At 44.1% G+C, this 21,613-nt stretch overlaps 1 protein-coding gene and 1 long non-coding RNA gene across 2 annotated transcripts in view; one reads left to right on the top strand and one right to left on the bottom strand.

The window, feature by feature from the left end:
• Positions 1–13,854: 13,854 nt before the first annotated feature.
• LOC129652859 (uncharacterized) lies at positions 13,855–20,007 on the bottom strand. The gene is made up of 3 exons (XR_008714817.1): positions 19,775–20,007; positions 18,763–18,934; positions 13,855–14,157 (listed from the first exon to the last, which is right to left on the bottom strand). It is a non-coding gene; the product is annotated as an uncharacterized LOC129652859 (long non-coding RNA).
• A 155-nt stretch (positions 20,008–20,162) lies between these two features.
• EPRS1 (glutamyl-prolyl-tRNA synthetase 1) overlaps positions 20,163–21,613 on the top strand; it is a 64,170-nt gene continuing 62,719 nt past the window's right edge. Inside the window, exon 1 of the mRNA XM_055581918.1 lies at positions 20,163–20,353. Within this exon, the coding sequence (XP_055437893.1) occupies positions 20,308–20,353 (46 nt within the window). The 5' untranslated portion in view covers positions 20,163–20,307. The remainder of the gene's footprint in view (positions 20,354–21,613) is intronic.

Here is a 21,613-nt window from a genome sequence, read left to right as displayed (position 1 = left end):
GATTTTGGAGAAATGTTTCTTTATAATTATTTACTTTTAGCTCTCTCTGTTATTCACCAGCTTTTTTTGTCTCAAGTTATTTGAAAATGATATATTTTCTACTGTGGGCATTACTTTAATCTTATGGCATCATAATGCAACCTAACTGTGGAAGATTAGGTTATTGACCCTATTCCTTCCAAAGGGAGATTATAATATATGCTATCAAAATTATTTGGACATTCTGCCTACATTTTTATTTTTTAAGTCTCTGTCCCATGCTTTTAAATAATTTTTCTGTTATTGGATTAAGCAATTGGTTTAACTTAATCATCCCGTAACCCACTACATGTCAAAATTACCTGGGAAGCCTTTCAAAAAATATGAATTCACAGCCCAGTGATTTTGATTCTTTTTTGTTGTCCTGCATAATACTTTAATATGAGTGAAAATTTTACACTTAACTCTATATTTCCAAAATAAGATCATTAACACATTTGAACAGGGTATATCCATATGATGATAATAATATTTGGCTTACCCTAACAGTTTTAACTGCATATTTCCAATATTTCTTACAGAAACTAAATTTTTATTCAGTGTTTTTTCATTTTATATTTTACTGGAGTATAGTTGATTTACAACATTGTATTAATTTCAGGTGTACCACAAACCCATTCAACTATACATATACACCTTGGGTTTCTCTGGTGTCTCCAATGGTAAAATATCTGCCTGCGATGCAGGAGACCTCGATCTGTAGTTTGGGAAGATCCCCTGGACAAGGGAATGGCAACCCACTCCAGTATTCTTGTCTAGAGAATTCCATGGATAGAGGAGCTTGGCAAGCTACAGTCCTTGGGGTCCCAGAGTCAGACAAGACTGCGAGACTAACACGCACACACACACATACATACGTAGATTCTTTTCCCATATAGGTTATTACAGAGTATAGAGTTCCCTGTGCTATAGAGTAGGTCCTTGTTGGTTATCTATCTTATATATAGTAGTGTGTGTATGTTAATTACAAGATCCTAATTTGTAACACATCTCCCATCCCATGTTTCTCCTTGGGTAATCATGTTCAGTTCAGTTCAGTCAAACTGAACTGAATGTCTATCGAGTTGGTGATTCCATCCAACCATCTCATTTTCTATCGCCTCCTTCTCCTCCTGCCTTCAATCTTTCCCAGTGTCTGGATCTTTTCCAGTGAGTCAGTTCTTTGCATCAGGTGGCAAAAGTATTGGAGCTTAAGCTTCAGCATTAGTCTTGCCAATGAATATTCAGGACTGACTTCCTTTAGGATTGACTGGTTTGATCTCCTGGCAGTCTAAGGGACTATCAAGAGTTTTCTCCAACACCACAGTTCAAAAGCATCAGTTCTTCAGTGCTCAGCTTTCTTTATAGTCCAACTCTCACATCATACATGACTACTGGAAAAACCATAGCTTTGACTAGTCGGACCTTTGTTGGCAAAGTAATGTCTCTGCTTTTTAATATTCCACCTAGGTTGGTCATAGCTTTTCTTCCAAGAAGCAAGTGTCTTTTAATTTCATGGCTGCAGTCACCATCTGCAGTGATTTTGGAGACCAAGAAAATAAAGTCTCTCGCTATTTCCATTGTTTCCCCATCTATTTGCCATGAAGTGATGGGACCAGATGCCATGATCTTAGTTTTTTTGAATGTTGAATTTTAAGCCAGCTTTTTCACTCTCCTCTTTCACTTTCGTCAAGAGGCTCTTTAGTTCCTCTTCACTTTCTGCCATAAGGGTGGTGTCATCTGCATATCTTAGGGCGATTGATATTTCTCCCAGCAATCTCGGCAATGTCAATTCCAACTTGTGCTTCATCCAGCCTGGCATTTCGCATGGTGTACTGTGCATTCTAAAGGAGATCAGTCCTGGATGTTCTTTGGAAGGAATGATGCTAAAGCTGAAACTCCAGTACTTTGGCCACCTCATGCAAAGAGTTAACTCATTGGAAAAGACTGATGCTGGGAGGGATTGGGGGCAGGAGGAGAAGGGGACGACAGAGGATGAGATGGCTGGATGGCATCACCGACTCGATAGACGTGAGTTTGAGTGAACTCCGGGAGTTGGTGATGGACAGGGAGGCCTGGCGTGCTGCAATTCATGGGGTCGCAAAGAGTCGGACATGACTGAGCGACTGAACTGAACTGAAACAGGGTGACAATATATAGCCTTGACGTACTTCTTTCCCAATTTGGAACCAGTCTTTTGTTCCATGTCCAGTTCTAACTGTTGCTTCTTGACCTGCATACAGGTTTTGCAGGAGTCAGGTAAGGTGGTCTGGTATTCCCATCTCTAAGAATTTTTCACAGTTTGTTGTGATACACACAGTCAAAGGCTTTAGTGTAGTTCATGAAGCAGAAGTAGATGTTCTTCTGGAATGAGTTTGTGATTCTGTGTATTTTAAGATGGGGACTCAGCAGTCACTGGAAGATAGTGCTCACTAGAGAAGATGACGGAGAAGGCAATGGCACCCCACTCCAGTACTCTTGCCTGGAAAATCCCATGGACAGAGGAGCCTGGTGGGCTGCAGTCCATGGGGTCGCTGAGTCGGACATGACTGAGCGACTTCACTTTCACTTTTCACTTTCATGCACTGGAGAAGGAAATGGCAACCCACTCCAGTGTTCTTGCCTGGAGAATCCCAGGGTTGGGGGAGCCTGGTGGGCTGCTGTCTATGGGGTCACGCAGAGTTGGACATGACTGAAGTGACTTAGCAGCAGCCGCAGCAGAGAAGATGATGGAGTACTGTTTCCCAGGACAGCCACAGTCGAGCAGGAAGAAGTCTTAGTGGCTTTGACACCATTGGCCCCTGCCCCTTACAATGAACTCTTCTCACTGTCCTGCTTTTCCTCTTCTCCCTGCTGGCCACTCCTACTCAGTCTCCTTTCTTGGTTTCTCTTTGTCTCCCTTTCCATGATTGTCTGTATTCACCATGATTCTGTCCTAGGTTCTCGCCAGATGGTCTAATCCACAAATAATGACTTCATTGATGGGTCTTTTACCTAGAATTCCAATTTCTGTATCTAGTTTAGAATAATCAAACTCTAGATTTCTATACCCAAAATCCTGCTTTGATGTTTTGCAGGTGTCTGAATCGTCATGTGTGAAAACTCTTAATTTTTGCCAGTGTGTACTACACTGTGTTTAGTCACTCGATCATGACTGACCCTTTGCGACCCCATGGACTGAAGCCTGCCAGGCTTCTCTGTCCATGGGATTTTCCAGGCAAGAGTACTGGAGTGGGTTGCCATGCCTTCCTCCAGGGGATCTTCTCAATCCAGGGACCAAACTCAGGTCTCCCGCACAACAGGCAGATTCTTGCCTACTCCTCTTTATTTTACAAATGCCCATGTTTGATCCTGATAACTGGCCATGTTTGGCAATTACCTCTTTCTAAGAACAGAGTTCTCTATCTAAAAACACTAAACTAAACCTAATTAAAAAAAAATCTAAATGCAATGTGAGAGTAACTCTGAAGGAATTTTCTATAGGCTCCTGTATAAAAACTTGAGTTATCCAGGTGGCATATTTGGAAGTCTGCATCCTCTCTTCACTCCCGTTGCTTCGATATTAACTTACGCACTCATACCCCTTTATTTCTTCCTTGAATCACTGCAGTGTCTTCCTGACTAGTCTTCCTTTCTACGCTGTTATTCCTCTCCAACCCATCTATCACTGGCCCCAGGTTGACTTTTTAAAAAAATAAAATCCATTAATACCACTCACTTCCTCAGAAATCTTGTATTGCTTGCTATTGCCTTTAGGATAAAATGCAAGTTAATTATAATGACATGAACCCCCCTTTTTTGGCATGCAGCATGTGGGATCTTAGTTTCCTGACCAGGGATCAAACCAGGCACCTGCTGCACTGGAAGCATGGAGTCTTAACCACGGGGCCACCAGGGAAATCCTGACATATGAGCCTCCTGATGTGACAGCTTCTTCCTTCTCTGGGTTCACCTCCGATTTCCAACTTAACACTGCAGCCACGCTCAACCATTTAAAGTTCCCCATGTTTTCTCTCACCTTGGCCTCTATTTATTCCATCATTCATTTAGTCAACAAATATTTTTTGAGGGACTTGCCTGGTGGTCCAGTGGTTAAGACTCTGCTGTTTCAAATGCAGGCAGCAGATGTGAGCACCTGCTGTATGTTAGGCATGGCTCTCGGTATTGAACATTTCAACAGTGGATGTAAGTCTGTTTGTTGAGCCATGGTCTTGTAAAGCAATGACAGAGATACTATTATATATAATATGATACAGATAAGAAGGAAATGAAATTATTTTAGATTGTGGAAAATGGCTAAACAGGAAACCAAGGAGGAAGAAGAGCTGGGAAGCAGCTGGGGCCAGGAGGGGGCCAGGAAGAAGATACCCTGTAGATAGAGTGGGGATGTCTTCTCTGAGGAATGATGTCTGAGCTGAAAACTGGATGGAGAGAGGTTAACAATATCGAGAGCTGGGTTTACTAATGCAAATAATTGTCTCTGAGGAGAGAAAGAAAAAAACAAAAACGTAAAGAAAGCCAGAGTAGGCTGAAGTAAGGTGAACGAAAGGAAGAGTGTTAAAAGTGAGGTTGGTGAGGCAGACGGGGGCCACGTCGTTAAAAGCAAAAAAAAAAAAAAAAAGCTTTTTTTTGAGGGGGTCGGGGGTGTGGGTATTCCCTGGCAGTCCAGTTGGTTAGGACCCCAGTTAGTTAGAATACTGTGGAGGGCCTGGATTCAATCCCTGGTAGGTAAACTAAAATTCTGCAAGCCAAATGGCACAGCCAAAAAACAAATAAAAGCTCTTTTTTTAAAAAAAAATTTTAATTTTAAGGGTTGAAGTGAAATGAGAGTGACTACTAGAAGGTACAGATATTTCAAGTTTAGAAGATAATAGTATTGAAATACTCCTTTACCTTAAAGATTTTGTCCAAAGGGAATTTTAATTGGGAAAAAAGTGGATTTCTCATGTGTGTGGAGAGAGATTGATGGACATTCTACTTCAGCTATTAAATTCTGAGTGATGACTATGATATTGGAAAGGGAAATGAAGCAAAGAGAACTCATCATTTCTAGCAATCAATTTACTGGAACCACTTGGTGAACTTTTCCCAAAAGTACGACAGCCTAACAGCATCTAAAGGGAAGAAGTATCTGCCAAAGAACATGATGCTGTTGGTTTTATTAATGCTCGATAAAGAGAAAGGGTGATCACAATAGTAATTTTCATAAATTGGTAATGATGCTGGAACAGTTTCCACATCAATGGTAGCTGCAGCCTTTATGCCCTTCTCAGTCACCTCCAGATAGAATTCGTGCAGGATTTTAGATACCATGGTGCCTGAGGAGTTGGTGTCCTACTGACTGAAGGGGTCCACCATCCCCAAGTCTCCCAGAAAGCCCTTGAGGCCCCAGTTCTTTTCCAGTTTCAACTGAGGTTAAGTACAAATCCACATCACTCTTGTCCATATTCTGTGAGCTTGCCCAGGCTGTTACTTTCTCAGTGGTGAGTTTATCCTCAAGCTTCTGCAGACAATTTACTCCATTTGGCAGCAGCAAAGTCATGCTTGGCTCAGCACGATCAATGAAGCTCGGATCAGCAAAATGATGCTTGTTTTGTATGGTATTTCTGGAATCTTGGCTTACACATCCTTTAGGAAGGTGAAATTAAAGGACTTGCTTTGTTTTATCCTCTGCATGGATTTGCTCACATCCTTGTTCAGCTAAGATTCTCCCCCTTCCATGTTTTCTTTATCAAGGTCCTGGTTGCACTGCCCTTTGAAATAGACTGTATCCCATCAGAGCCAGGATGGCAGAGTGAAGCCTTAGAAAATGGATCCTTGATACTTTTTCATTTGTTTGTTTTTCACCCAGGAATTAATCTTATTACTTTCTTCTGCAGTATTTACAACAGCAGATTCCATGCTGACTAGGTAAAATTTCTTAACAGTATCCAAGTACTCCTGAAGAAATTGATACATCATTTCTCCCTAGAGTCTGTTGGTGATGTTCAGTTAAACATGAACTGGGTTTCTTTCATTTGTGGGTTTCTTTAATTCAGTCAGAGGCTTTTGAAAACGGAGATGCACATTTCCTGACTTTTTGGCATGATCTATTGTAGCTCTAAGTCTTGTGTTCATTAAAGTACTTCATTTTGAATGCAGTGTTTTCTGAAGCCTCTACACAGAGCTGGCCTCAGGCTGATGAGTTGGCCTCGGGCTGATGAGATACTGATGGGGAAGGGAAAACATTGTCCTCTTTTGACTTTTTGAACTTATGAAACAGATCGAATGCAAATTGGGCATTTGCTTCACTGAGTCTTGTGCTAGCATTTTCAAACTGAAGACCTATTATGCTTGTAATTTTTTAATCTATATTTTCTTCACATCAAGCTTTTCTTTTCCATGAATTGTTGAACTGCAGAATTTTTACCTATAAGTATTTTAAAATATTCCTTTTAAACTTGAAAACAATATGTCTTCACTAAGGCTATTTTCACAGTCCACATGCGCTTTCTAGTAGAACTTTCACAGCAGTTGTGAAGAAAAATAAGTTATCCATAATCACCATTTTCTTTTTTAGTATCTGCTAAATCTGGCACATATAAATGACAACTTTTGTAGACAACTTTTATAATTATGGTTCTCTCTGCACTGCCTTCTATAAGAGGCACCGCCAAGAGGAGAGAACTGCTATTGATGCCAAAAATCTTGACTCTCTGTGCACCAATGCTGAAAAGAAATATGGAGACAGAATTTTGGAGGAATGAGAAAAATGGATTCTATCTTTGCCTGGCAAGGGGGAATACACTGCAGGCAAGTGCCTCAAGAACTGTGCCCCCTTCTCTGGGGAATAGGGGGACGTTTTATATCTCAATGAAAGCCTTGCTTTTTTTTTTTTTTCTTTTGCAAAGTTTCAAAATGGCCACTGCCAGCATCAGGCAAGTCAGTAATTGGGTCTGTTGTCCCCGAAGTTATCAGACCTGACCTTCTTTCTGAAATTGCAGAATGCTCCCAGAGAGTGTAGGGGGAGAAGAAAGCCAGGTGCAGAGTACAATTCATATGGAGTCAGAAAGTAATCAGCTTTGTTTAGCCTTGTGAAGGGTGAATCCAGCCACAAGTGTTTGTCAGTAGCAACAGCTAAAGAATAGCCAGGATTACTTAACTCTTTCAGGCCTGTTTATGTTGTTTCCCCAGCCTGTTCATTGTTTCCTTATTTTCTTTGTATATCAGAAAATCAAAGTCTCATTTTCATTTAAGAAAAGTTTCACCTCTATTTTTGCTGCAATACTCTTAGCAACACAATCATGTGCATGATTTTAAAAATCTGTATACATTAAGACGGTGAAAAATTTTAAAACTTTTGTTGACTTAAAAAAATGTACAACGTTAGAGTTGCGAGTGAAGTTTTATCTGGGGCAAAATGAAGACTGCAGCCCAGAAGACAGCGCCTCAGATAGCTCCGAGAAACTGCTCCAAAGAGGCAGGAGGGAAGGTCAGTGTATATGTGATTTTGGTGAAGGAACAGTACATGTAGTCAAGCACACGTTTTTTTGTAGAAGGTTACTGCTAGTTATAAAGAACAGTCGTCACCAGGACGGATATTAGTGCTTTTCTAGATATGAGGAGATACAAGAATTGGGTTCATAGAATCGGCTTCTGAAAATACCTAACTATCTGAAGACCTGTCCTGCCTGCTTTTCCCAGAGCACAAAGTGCCTCGTTTCTGCTCTCCACCCTGAACTCCTACCAGGGAGTGTTGAAGGTCAGCAGCTGCACATAATTTAATCCCTGTAGAGGTAGATGGCAAGTGCCCATGGCAAGTACCAATTTGTAGTTTATACTTTGTAACAGCTAGCCAAGGCAATGGCATCCCACTCCAGTACTCTTGCCTGGAAAATCCCATGGACAGAGGAGCCTGGTTGGGCTGTGGTCCATGGGGTCGCTAGGAGTCGGACACGACTGAGCAACTTCACTTTCGCTTTTCGCTTTCATGCATTGGAGAAGGAAATGGCAACCCACTCCAGTGTTCTTGCCTAGAGAGTCCCGGGGACGGCGGAGCGGGGTGGGCTGCTGTCTCTGGGGTGGCACAGAGTCGGACACGACTGAAGCGACTTAGCAGTCTCCAAAGATTGCCCATTTATTAATTTCCTAGAACTGTTTTCAGACATGACCACACACCAGGTGGCTTAAAGCAACTGAAATTTATTCTCTCACAGTTCTGGAGGTCAGAAGTCAAAAATCAAGGTTTGGCAGAGTTGGTTCCTTTTGAAAGTTCTGAAGGAAGCCATTCCGTACCTCTTTTTCACTCCTGGACATTTACAGTAATCCTTGGCATCCCTTAGCTTGTAGCTGCATCACTCTGATGTCTGCATCTGTCTTTGCCCCCATGAGTCATCTCCCTCTCCTTTCTAGGATGATGTCATCACGAGATTCTTAACTTTATTGCACATGAAAAGGCTCTATTTTCAAATAGTTACATTTACAGGTACTGGAAACTTGGACATATCCTTTCCAGGAAACACAAGTCCACCCAGTACAGTCCCCTGTGAACCACACCTCCTGGCAGTCATGCTTTTTGTATAGTGAGCCCCCTCTTTTGAATCTGTGAGGGCCCTGTGACTCATCAGTCACCAGTCTAGTGCCACAGAAGTGATGCTGTGTGACTCCCGAAGATAGATCAGAAGACTTGCTGTCTTCACCTTGGTAATTTTTAAAATTTTTATTTATTCTTATTTTTGGCTGTGCTGGGTCTTCATTGCTGAAAGTCTTTTCTCTAGTTTGGCAAGCATGGGCTTCTCATTGGGGTGATTTCTCTTATTGCAGAGCATGGGCTCTAGGGCACATGGTCTCAGTAGTTGTGGCTCCCAGGCTTAGTTGTGGAATCTTCCTGGATCAGGGATCAAACCCGTGTCCCCTGCATTGGCAGGTAGATTCTTTTCCATTGAGCCAACAAAAATCTCCCATCTTGGCCTTTCTGAAACTCCACTCTTGGGGCATCTAGCCACTACTTATAAAGTCTTACTGCCCTGCCTGAGATATAGCATGGAAAGGATCTGAGAAAATGTGGAGAGTAAGCAGAGCTTAGGCTTCCAGACTTCCCATTCCAAGCACCAAGTGAGAGTTATATTGTAATTTCACAGCTGGCGCTAGGGGTAAAGAACCTGTCTACCAATGCAGGAGACCTAAGAGACACGGGTTCCATCCCTGGGTCAGAAAGATCCTCCGGAGGAGGGCATGGCAACCCACTCCAGTATTCTTGCCTGGAGAACCCCATGTACAGAGGGGCCTGGCAGGCCACGGTCCGTAGGGTCGCAGAGTCAGACACAACTGAAGCAACTTAGCACACCTGCAAACAATCTCCAGTTAAATAGCACCAAATGACCGCACCCAAATCCCTAACCCACAACAATAGGTGATGAAACGGTGGTATTGCTTTAAGCCACTAAATATTATAGTGGTTTGTTAATAGCAAGAGATAAACAGAAAAAGGTACTTTGAATTTCTATTTTTTTCTATTGAAAATAAATAAATAAATCACATATTAAAATAAGGAGATCAATAAGTTACATAAATTTAATTATAAAGAACCAGCTTCTAAATAAAGCATCAAGAATCCTGTTAGGTAAGGAACTAGTTTAAATTATTCCTCTTCCAGTTCTTACAAAACCATATATGCACTTTACATATAACTCATGTTTTTAGTTTGTAAGTCTTCATGTGTGTTATTAGGTGGGTTATTGAGCAAGCATGGTATATTATAGATTACTTTACACACATTTATCCACTCATCCATTCACTTCCAAACTTAAAAAATGTTGACTAAACAATATATCAAAGTTACTGTAGTATGTGTTGAAACATTTTTTGGCCCCCTCTCTATAAGACAGTTTGAGACTATCTCTGTATTTAATTCTGGTCTATTAGCACAACTATGTTTTCTTCATCATACAGTAAATATTTTTCCTCTTGGCTTTGATTCTAATTTTTTAGCTCATCCCAGGTGGCACCAGTGCTAAAGAATCTGCCTGCCAATTCAGGCCATGTAAGAGGCTCAGGTTCAATCCCTGGGTTGGGAAGGCCCCCTGGAGGAGAGCGAGGCAACCGACTCTGGTATTCTTTCCTGGAAAATTCCATGGACTGAGGAGCCCGGTGGGCTACAGTCCATGGGGCTGCAGTCAGACATGACTTAGCAACTGAATATACACGCAGCTTCTCTCTTGGTGTCACCTTTTACATTCTTATTATCTGTTTTCCTCAATTAAAATGATGTTTTTATCATGTTTCTCAATGAGGAATTGAAGGATTTACTCCTCAGAACAAGATGAGGCAATATAAGTAAAAGAAGTATGCTTTAAACTTGGTTGAGGTTCGTGACATTGTACAGGAGACAGGGATCAAGACCATCCCCATGGAAAAGAAATGCAAAAAAGCAAAGTGGCTGTCTGAGGAGGCCTTACAAATAGCTGTGAAAAGAAGAGAAGTGAAAAGCAAAGGAGAAAAGGAAAGATATACCCATTTGAATGCAGAGTTCCAAAGAATAGCAAGGAGAGATAAGAAAGCCTTCCTCAGCAATCAATGCAAAGAAATAGAGGAAAACAACAGAATGGGAAAGACTAGAGATGTCTTCAAGAAAATTAGAGATACCAAGGGAACATTTCATGCAAAGATGGGCTTGATAAAGGACAGAAATGGTATGGATCTAACAGAAGCAGAAGATATTAAGAAGAGGTGGCAAGAATACACAGAAGAACTATACAAAAAAGATCTTCACAACCAAGATAATCACAATGGTGTGATCACTCACCTAGAGCCAGACCCTGGAATATGAAGTCAAGTGGGCCTTAGAAAGCATCACTACGAACAAAGCTAGTGGAGGTGATGGAATTCCAGTTGAGCTATTTCAAATCCTGAAAGATGATGCTGTGAAAGTGCTGCACTCAATATGCCAGCAAATTTGGAAAACTCAGCAGTGGCCACGGGACTGGAAGAAGTCAGTTTTCATTCCAATCCCAAAGAAAGGCAATGCCAAAGAATGCTCAAACTACCACACAATTGCACTCATCTCACACGCTAGTAAAGTAATGCTCAAAATTCTCCAAGCCAGGCTTCAGCAATATGTGAACCGTGAACTTCCAGATGTTCAAGCTGGTTTTAGAAAAGGCAGAGGAACCAGAGATCAAATGGCCAACATCCGCTGGATCATGGAAAAAGCAAGAGAGTTCCAGAAAAACATCTATTTCTGCTTTATTGACTATGCCAAAGCCTTTGACTGTGTGGATCACAACAAACTGTGGAAAATTCTGAAAGAGATGGGAATACTAGACCACCTGACCTGCCTCTTGAGAAACCTATATGCAGGTCAGGAAGCAACAGTTAGAACTGGACATGGAACAACAGACTGGTTCCAAATAGGAAAAGGAGTACATCAAGGCTGTATACTGTCACCCTGCTTATTTAACTTCTATGCACAGTACATCATGAGAAACGCTGGGCTGAAGAAGCACAAGCTGGAATCAAGATTGCCGGGAGAAATATCAATAACCTCAGATATGCAGATGACACCACCCTTATGGCAGAAAGTGAAGAGGAACTAAAAAGCCTCTTGATGAAAATGAAAGAGGAGAGTGAAAAAGTTGGCTTAAAGCTCAACATTCAGAAAATGAAGATCATGGCATCTGGTCCCATCACTTCATGGGAAATGGATGGGGAAACAGTGGAAACAGTGGCTGACTTTATTTTTTTGGGCTCCAAAATCACTGCAGATGGTGATTGCAGCCATGAAATTAAAAGACACTTACTCCTTGGAAGGAAAGTTATGACCAACCTAGATAGCATGTTCAAAAGCAGAGACATTACTTTGCCAACAAAGGTCCGTCTAGTCAAGGCTATGGTTTTTCCAGTGGTCATGTATGGATGTGAGAGTTGGACTGTGAAGAAAGCTGAGCGCCGAAAAATTGATGCTTTCGAACTGTGGTGCGGGAGAAGACTCTTAAGAGTCCCTTGGACTGCAAGGAGATCCAACCAGTCCATTTTAAAGGAGATCAGTCCTGGGATTTCTTTGGAAGGAATGATGCTAAAGCTGAAACTCCAATACTCTGGCCACCTCATGCGAAGAGTTGAGTCATTGGAAAAGACTCTGATGCTGGGTGGGATTGGGGGCAGGAAAAGGGGATGACAGAGGATGAGATGGCTGGATGGCATCACCGACTCGATGGACATGAGTCTGAGTGAACTCCGGGAGTTGGTGATGGACAGGGAGGCCTGGCATGCTGCGATTCATGGGGTCGCAAAGAGTCGGACACAACTGAGCGACTGAACTGAACTGAAACTTTTTTGAGATCCCAGGTGACTTTGTTTTCCATTTTGCAAGTCTCTCACAGATCTGGTTTCCATGACCAACTCAAACTAGTTGGTCATGAAGCAAGCTCACATTTCTGCACTTGCCCCCACATGGAATAAATAAAACCAATTCTCGTTTGTTAGTGAATTACTATAGGCAAATATATGCAAGTTTTGTTCTTAATAACCTTTCTAGGCAGTGCTTTCCACAAGGACAGCTCTTTAGCTCAAGGCCCAGAGCTCTTGCCTCATCCTCTTTGCTCAGCAAAAGCCAAACAGTGAAAATAAACATTCAATATTTAATATATTCTTTGTTCTAAGAAGAATTAACATATAGTTGTTAAGAATACCTAAATTTTGTAAGATAATAGATGCAAATTTATTTTCCTTGTTTCACAATTTGTAATTGTATTTTCCAAGAAAATTTTGTATCACTCCCACTCCCTGGGCAGTCAATGACTTTGCATCCTCTTTCCCATTGTATTTTTCCAAGTATATTTTGTATCACTCCCACTCCCTAGGCAATCAATGACTTTGCATCCTCTTTCCCATACCAATTATGTTAGAGTAGGAGGGACCTCCAGTATGTGCCAGGCACTGTGGGGAATCCAAGGAAATCTAAGACAAGGTTTCAGCAAACAAGAACGTAGAACTAGAATAGTGTGCCGAAAAGAAATCAATTCAACAAAGAGGCAGAAAGGCACAGTGTGGTGTGCATATAATCACCTGGAGAACTTGATAAAATGAGATTAGGGATCTCATCCTCACAGAGTCTAATAGGAAGGTAGGGTGAGGGAAACGGTCCTGTTCTGATGCTGGTGTCTTAGGTTCTGGAGGCTGGCCACAAGTAAGATGTAGCCATCTGGTGATGGGTTGGGACAGGCACAGATAACGCCTCTATAGCTGCACTGTGCACTCAAGGCTCATATTTAATTTAAGCAGCACTCCTTAGTGAAAACAGAGACGTCTTTAGGAGGCTGAGATGTATTTCTGTAATCAGTTCTTGGCCCCTTGAGCTATAATACCAGCCCCTGGAATATGCTTGCAGGGCACTCGCCAGCACACGCGTCACGAGGTTTAAGAGGACAGATGACCTCTGAAAGGCATGCTTGCACAGCCCAGGCAAATAGAGCCAAGACAAACTGGGGCAATGCCTTTAAGCAATGTCTTTTTATAAATAAATCCTTCATTTTTCAAGTTCAAAAGTAATTCTTGAAAATACATTCTTCTTTTGAAAACACTGAGGAAACATCATAAAAACCCTCCTCCACCTCCAGTGTAACCATGGCTGTTGGTGTACATGCTTCCAGGACTTTTTTGGTGTTTATATCCGGTGCCCTGGACAGTATGATCTCAGGTGGCCTTGGCTCCAGTGGCCTGAAGCAGAGTTTCCGGTTCCCAGCTATAGAGACTGAGGTTGGGTCGTGCAGTGAGAGCCGCTAAATCCTAGCCACTAGACCAGTGGTCAGGCCCTGGCCCTTCAGCTTTGCAGAAATGAATTCCCCCAAAGACAGAAAGTAGGGTAATAAAGTGTTTATTAGGAGGAAAAGAGAACAGTACATATGGATAGACACACAGGTGGACTCAGAAAGTTGCACCTTTGTGGCAGTTTAAATCACTTATATGGGGCATTTCTTCCAGGTTTCCTTTGGCCAATCATCTTGCTTTATCTGGTTCTGAGTCCTCAGGATCCTCCCATCTGTGCATGTGTATCTCTCAGCCAAAATCGATCTCTCAGTCTCTTCCAGCAAAGAGGCCCATGGGTAGCTTGACATCATTCCCATTTTGACCTCCAAGCTTTCCAGTCAGGCGTCTCCTTGACTTCAAGAATAAGAAATGTATAGTCTCTTATCTTTTATCTGAGCAGGGCCCAGCCTCCTCTCTTGATTGAACTGCTATTGATATTTTGGAGTTTCTGTCCATAGGGAACGAACTCCAACTGTTCACTCTGGTGGGGGGCCCATCTATCTCCTGCCTCAAATCCTCCCTGAGAGACGTACACCCCAAGAAAACTTTATTGGGAAGATGAAGGGTGAAGGTCTGTCTTCTGTAGCTTCTTCAGGCTGGCAAGGGGCTTGTAGACCCTACCTAGCTGGGGTCACGGAGCTCTCACCCTATCTCATTAAAGGGGCCCCAAGGTGGCTTCTGTTGTTATTTTGGCAGGATCTGCCTTGGGAAGTAGCTGGAGTCCCTGCATCACCATTGTCCTGTGATGCCCCAGAGAAAACAAACCAAATAATTAGAGAAGCAGGGCCTAACGATCAGTAAAAGACTGTTAAAATCGGAGGCTCAAGCACACTTGGAATAAGGTCAGCACATTGGCCATACGGATTTATATTTTTCCTAGAGCCCTGCTGTCTTCTTTACTGTTGCAAATCTTCAACTAAGACGTTTCAGTCCAAGAAGCAGGCCTGGGACCAACAGGTTGAGGCCTTCCTTCTTAAGAATAGAGAAATACTAAACATTTAACATAAATCAGTATGGCTGAAACCATGAAGAAGGTTATAAGAAAATGGAAACATCCAATCAGAAAGTTTATAATACCTTGCGGGATCCAGGAGGACAAGTTAGAGAACCAGCTTTCAATTTCCCCACCCATACTGAATAGTGAGGATTGGTGGTTAACTGTCTGTTGAAGCCAGGTGGCCTGCTGTTGCGTTTTCTCAATGTCGGTCTATACCTGGGAAGAGGTGTTAATGTATGTGCAACAAGAAAGGTTGGCAACTCCTTGTTTTGCCAACAGATAAACCAGGGCCAGACAGTTGTCAAATGCCACCTTGGCCAGTGAATCTAGAGACTTTTGTAAATTAGTAAGAGAGTTAGTGGTATTGTTAGCTATGGTGGTAAGAGTAACAGATAAGTTTTGAAGGACATGTTGATGGGCGGTGACCCCCCACCATGGTAACAAGGTGTACCCAAAGAAATAGACGTCTCCATCTAGGATGCCACCAGGTAAATCTAGAGTTAATCGAGTAAATGGGTTTAATAAACTTAAATTCATTTAAGGAGTGGCTTGAGAAAGGAGTAACCAAAGTTGCCAGCATATACTGTATGGACATGGAGTTACTGTGCAGGCAATTAGTGGCCCATGGTTTCTTATCTACCTGGCATACCAAAACGTATCCTGGTGGGGTACAATAGACTAACAGATTTAAGGTTTTAAGAGCTAGCCATCCAAATCTATTGTTACAGAAATGTTCTCCAACCATATACCCAATGCCTTCCTTCCATGTTTGTTCTGGTATCTGTTCCTTTGATGTGGATCCTTTCTCCTTCCACCTTTTCTCTTGTTAGGATAAGCAGCTTCAGGCCTAAGGTGAATTCTTACAGGCTGGGCATGTATGGCCATTCTAGGGATTTCTTTGTCCCACACTGCAGGACCCACTTTTTGTACAATATGGCTGGGAATAGGACCTTGCTCTTCTGGCTGGTCTGTTTTAGTCAGTCAAGGGAAAGTGTTGCAGCCTCCTAACTGGAGTATGGCCCTGATAAAGCTCAGATGATCTCTTTCCAGTAGTGGGGTGGGACACTCAGGCACAACTAAAGAGGCACATGAAATCAGCTGCTGCTCACATTGACAAGTGAGAGGCCCGGTAAAATAATGGCTGCGAGGCTTTCCATTGGCACCAGTTACAGCACAGCTTTTGGAAGAGGGAGGTCCAGTGTGAGAAATTAAGACAGAGTAAGTGGTTCCCATGTCAACTAAGAAATTGATTTTCTTACCTGCCATGACAAGGACTACCCTGGGCCCCTCAATGGAGATAGACCTCTTGTTAGGGGGAACCATCAGAAGCTAGAATCTCTGGGCCACCTCAGTCATCCAGCATGGCCATTTCAGGAGTGGGAGCCCCTCGCCCACTTTGGGACTAAGGGCAGTCCCTCTTCCAATGACCTGCTTGTTTGCAGGCTAGGCATGGCCTGGGGGAGGGAAGCGGGGTTCTTTCTGGCAATCTCGGGCCCAGTGGCCAGTTGACTTGCATTTGTAGCATTCCTCCTTGTTGGTCTTACCTCCAGATGGACGGCTGGACTTTTTTGGCCCCCTTGGGCTGTCCTGAGGTCACAAGACATGGCCAACAGCAATGGCTATCAGTTGTGCATGAGCCCTAGACTGTCTTTTCTCCAGCTTTCCCTCTGGAGCTTGGTCTTGATTATTAAATACTCCAAGGGCCACATCCAGGAGTTGAGGTATGGAAGTCTGTGGCCCAAATTCTAACTTTTGAAGTTTCCACATGTTAATAGTATCAGGGGAGGGCTGGCTGATAAAAAGTATTGTCCCAGCAGGGACTGACCTTTGGAAGTGGAGGGATCTACGTTGGTATACTTCCTAAAAGCCTTCACAAGCTGCCTGTGAAAGAGGGGGCTGGATTTTCTTTCTTTTCCTGGGTCACTCCTTTAACCTCACAGTTAAATGACATTTTGATACACTTTCTCATCCCTTCTAATACACATTAGATCATGAGCTTCCTGGCTTCTGTTCCTGTCCAAGAAGTATAATTCCGAGGAATTATATTTGGGACTGCCTCTCCACCCAGAGTGTATTCAAGTTGGTCTCCAGCAAGTTAGTCAGCAAGCCTCTGGGCTGCCGTCCAGATTCTGTTTTTCCTCAGAAGTACAATAAGTATTAGGTTGGCCAAAATGTTCACTCAGGTTTTTCCATAATATCTTATGGAAAAACCCCAATGGTCATTTTGGCTAACCCAACAGGACTCCTTGGACATCCTACCAAGTTAAGTCATAACCAGAATTGGAGCATGAAACTCTTCATGAAACCCTACCTGGGTCTTCAGAAAATCGTTTGTTTGCTTTGGGCTAAGTTGGTTATAAAAGGGGACTCTGACTGTCCCTTCCCCATTTGCCACTTCCCTAAGAGGGCGTAACTTCCCTGATCCTGGGTGATAGGAAGCTCCAACGGTGAGAGGACAGAGGGACTAGTCTCTTTCCTGGGGTAACTGAGGGGATGGAGGGACATGGGGAGGTGGAGTTTGGGTTCAGTCAGATGGATCTGGAAAAGTAGGGATACTGTCAGGAGCAGGGGGAGCTAGGTATCCCCCTGAGAGATGGGACAGCTTTGAAGGGGATCATCTAAAATGATGTTTTGTTTTTTTTTTCTCTGGTTCCCCATGTTTTGAATTACAAGAGCCATATAGGGTGGAATTTTGGTAATGGACCATGAAAGTCTGACTAGAGGGACCCTCAGTCCACTTTCCCATCCAGTGGCAATAAATATGCAATTGTAGAATGGCATTATAGAGACCCGTCTTCAGGTAGTTTTTCTCCATTCCCCAACTTATATGAAGGCCAGGTACTGTTACGGTAGAACTTAAGTTTTCCCTTTCCTAGCCTTTCTGTTAACCTGCAACCGAGAAAGCTCCAGGAAATGGAATCTGTTGTTCCAGAAACATTTGCTAGGAGACTTTGACCTGAAGGGGTTCAGGGTGCAACCCCAAATTCCTTCCAAACCTGATAGAGTTTCCAGACCTCTACCATCCCATAGATTTCTGACATCTCTGGTCTCCCTTAGTACCTTTAGAAGCTGTCTTCCCCAGGTGGCCAGGGGAGGACATTTGAACCACTGCCGACCGGCTGCTAGGACTTTCCTTAGGAGGGATCCCTCCTCTATACAGCTTATGTCCTATAATAAGTCTTCTTACGCTGGGGTGTATTCCTCGTGACTGAGCATCTACCAAGTTTATAATTTGGGCTTCTGGGTAGCGGCCAGCCTGATAAGCTGTCTGTAGCAGTGTATATGCTGCCAAGGCCTGGAGTGAAGGGGGTCCATCAGTTGCAAAATAGAACCCTTGAAGAAACTGGAGTTGGGCACTGTGGAAGATGGCACGGGGTTGAAGGCTCAAGGGCCAGGAGGCAGAGAAATTCTCACAGTAAATTTCTGGGCATTGAGTGAGGTGAGACACCAGACAGCAGAAAAACCCCAAATCCTTTGCCCTTTAGTCCTGGCAGGTGTAAAAGAACTGGGCTTCAGCTAACGACTTGGTCTCACACAGGCAGCATTGGGTTTGGCAGTGGCGGGGATGCAGTTTAGGAATAATATCCAGGAAATCCTTCCCTAAAAGGTTGCGGAGATATGAAGTGAGAAAGACACCCTGTTGTGCAAGTAAGGTGGGAAGGAAAAGTGTAGTGGAAGGTTCCATACTGGACAACGACAGAGGAGGAGTGGGTGGGAAAGACCCCTTGAGCTCCTGCAGGTTTGGAAATCACGTTTCCACCATGTCCCAAAGGACACAGTCAACTGTCACCCAAGTGTTATTTGAATCTGCACGGCCTGGGGGACCCCTCTGCCATCCTCAATGTTGACCAGACAGAAATTATGCCCTGTGGGTCTTGAAAGTGAAATGGAGAGTGAGAAAAAGAAAGCAGGAGCGAAAGTCAGTGGCCTCAAGCCGCAGCTGGGTGAAGCCCAAGGTTTACCTTGAATTCCTGGGTTTCAGCACCAAATATGATCTTGGGTGGCTTTGACCTGCAGCGGCTTGAAGTGGGGCTTCGTTTCCCCGCCAGAGATCGAGGTCGAGTCTCCGCGGTGAGAGTACTGAATCCTAGCCACTAGATCAATGGTCAGTGACAAGGCCCTGGCCCTTCAGCTCTGCAGAAATGAATTCCCATGAAGACAGAAAGTAATGAAACAACACGTTTATTAGCAGGAAAAGCATACAGTACGAGTGGATACACGGGTGGACTCAGAGAGTTGCACCCGCTTGGTAGTTTGAAGCACTCATGTGGGGCATTTCTTCGGGGTTTCCTTTGGCTAATCATTTCCATTTGTCTGGTCCCGAGCCTGTGTTCGGTTTAATTCAGGATCCTCCCACGTGTCCAAGTGCATCTCTCAGCCAAGATGGATTCCAGTGAAGAGGCCTATGGGTAGCCTGACATCACTCCCCTTCTAACCTCCAAGGGGATATAGGGGAAGGTCTCCCCGATTTTGAACATGATAAATACATGGTCTCTAGGCTTTTATCGGAGAAGGCAATGGCAACCCACCCCAGTACTCTTGCCTGGAAAATCCCATGGACAAAGGAGCCTGGTGGGCTGCAGTCCATGGGGTCGCTAGGAGTCAGACACGACTGAGCGACTTCACTTTCACTTTTCACTTTTCTGCACTGGAGAAGGAAATGGCAACCCACTCCAGTGTTCTTGCCTGGAGAATCCCAGGGACGGCGGAGCCTGGTGGGCTGCCGTCTATGAGGTCGCACAGAGTCGGACACGACTGAAGCTACTTAGCGGCAGCAGCAGCAGGAGGAAGCTTTTATCTGATCAGGGCCCAACCTCCTCTCTCAATCATCCTGCTATTGATATCTTGGAGTGTCTGTGGGAGGTGGGGCGAGGGGACGCAGCTACTTCTTGCCTCAACTATACGAGCCCGTCTGTTTCAATTCTGGCTTCTGGTGACCACCCATCACACTGCAGAAACCATCTCACCACTTACTTTTCTCACTTTGGGATTCCCTGGTGACTCAGACGGTAGAAAGTCTTCCCGCAATGCAGGAGACCTGAGTTCGATCCCTAGGTCAGGAAGATCCCCTGGAGAAGAAAATGACAATCCGCTCCAGTATTCTTTCCTGGAAAATCTCATGGACGGGGGGAGTCTGGCGTGCTACAGCCCACAGGGTAGCAACGAGTCAGACACGACTGAGCGACTTCACTTTCTCACTTTACGAAGTGTCGTAAAACGTCGTCCGCTTCAGTGTCTCTCCTCGGTCACCGGCTTGGAGCACGTTGGCCACGTTGGCACTCCTGACCCCAGAAGGCCCCCAGCGCCCACTGCTGGAGGGAGGGGCGCGAGGTGATGACGCATTGCGCTGTGCGGCAAGACGCCGGCCGCGGCGCGGGGGAGGGGCGAGGGTTGCGGCAGCGTCAAGCCGGCGCACACCACGTTGCAGCTTCTCGCTTTGGGCCAGTCGGTTGTGTTTCAGGCGGCCGGGCAGGCGCGCTGACAGGTAGACCGGCGGACCAGTTCAGATGGCGACGCTCTGTCTGACTGTGAATTCGGGAGACCCTCCGCTAGGTAAGGGGCCGCGGCCACAGACCTGTGTGGGTTGCATCAGCCGGGGGAGGGAGAGGGGCGGAGAAGGTCGCCGCGCCCGGGCTTGGCGCAGTGGCGGTCCTGGTCTGGGAGGTTAGGCCTGCCTCTCTCCCCGGAAATGTACACGCGGTGGGCTCCGCGCCCCTCTCCCTCGGTCCCTGGCAGGTGGATTTGCTCCTGAAGAGCTTTCTGGGCGTGGAGGTGGGCGCGGTGTGAGCCCGGGCAAGGCGACATGGGGCTTAGCTTCGGACTTCTAGCTTACTCTTCTTCTCTCCCTTTTAGCAATGATGTCCCCTGGAGACCAAGAGCAGGACGTAGAAATAACATTTTAAAAACTTAAAATCCCAGTACTTCGTTCCCTCTCTTTTAGCGCTTTCCTCCAACTCCACTTTATTTACCTCCCTTCCTTCGTCCTCAGAAAAGCTTGTCAATTCCCTTGACTCAAGTTTTCTTCACGTTTCATTGGGTTCAAAGGAAACGAGGAAGATGATCATAGAAGCATTTAAAATTTTAACCGTGGTTGCGCTTATATTAATTAAAGGTGGCAGGGTAATTGCTGGAACACCCAAGTACACTGCGGAGTGATGGGGTTGCTTTACTACACATCCGATGGATGTAGTAAATGTCAGAGCAAAGGTGGGACTTGGCATCTTCCTGATACACCTTAAATTCGATTTGGAATTGCTTATTTAACATGGCCAAAGTTACTGTGGATAGATAGCTTAGATTTTCAGCTATTTCTTTTTTTTAATTGCATTGAGAAATTACGCAGAATAATTTGATCATTTTATTGAGGTCTTATTCTTAATATGGACACGCAAGTACTTTTCTAATATTTGAAAGGCCCAGTTATAGTTGGCCACATCGGGCTGATGAAATTACTCAGTTCATTCTCATTACAGGGTGTTTTGAGCCTTTTGGAACAAAAGGCACAATTGAATGCTGTTTAAAATATTTTTAAAATGGTGTTTTAGCATATTGCTTCCAGTAATTACGGGCTAGCCTTACACAAAAATCAATAAACTCTAATAAAAGAAATGGGTTTGATTCTGCAATTGAAAAGCGCTAGGCAATGTGACCTCATGGTTAAGAGCAAAGACACTTGGTTCCTGGAGATCTGGGCCCATCCTGCCTGCCATTTACTAGTTGTGGAACCTTGGCAAGTTCCTTGTTTGGCATCTTCACAGCTTCCTTGTTTAAGAAACAAGGAATAATAACTTCTACATACTGTTGATGGCCAGA

Source organism: Bubalus kerabau, chromosome 5, assembly GCF_029407905.1.
Source record: "Bubalus kerabau isolate K-KA32 ecotype Philippines breed swamp buffalo chromosome 5, PCC_UOA_SB_1v2, whole genome shotgun sequence".
NCBI lineage: Eukaryota > Metazoa > Chordata > Mammalia > Artiodactyla > Bovidae > Bubalus > Bubalus kerabau.
The sequence above is the reverse complement of the archived record's forward strand: the minus strand, read 5'-3'. Positions and strand labels throughout refer to the sequence as shown.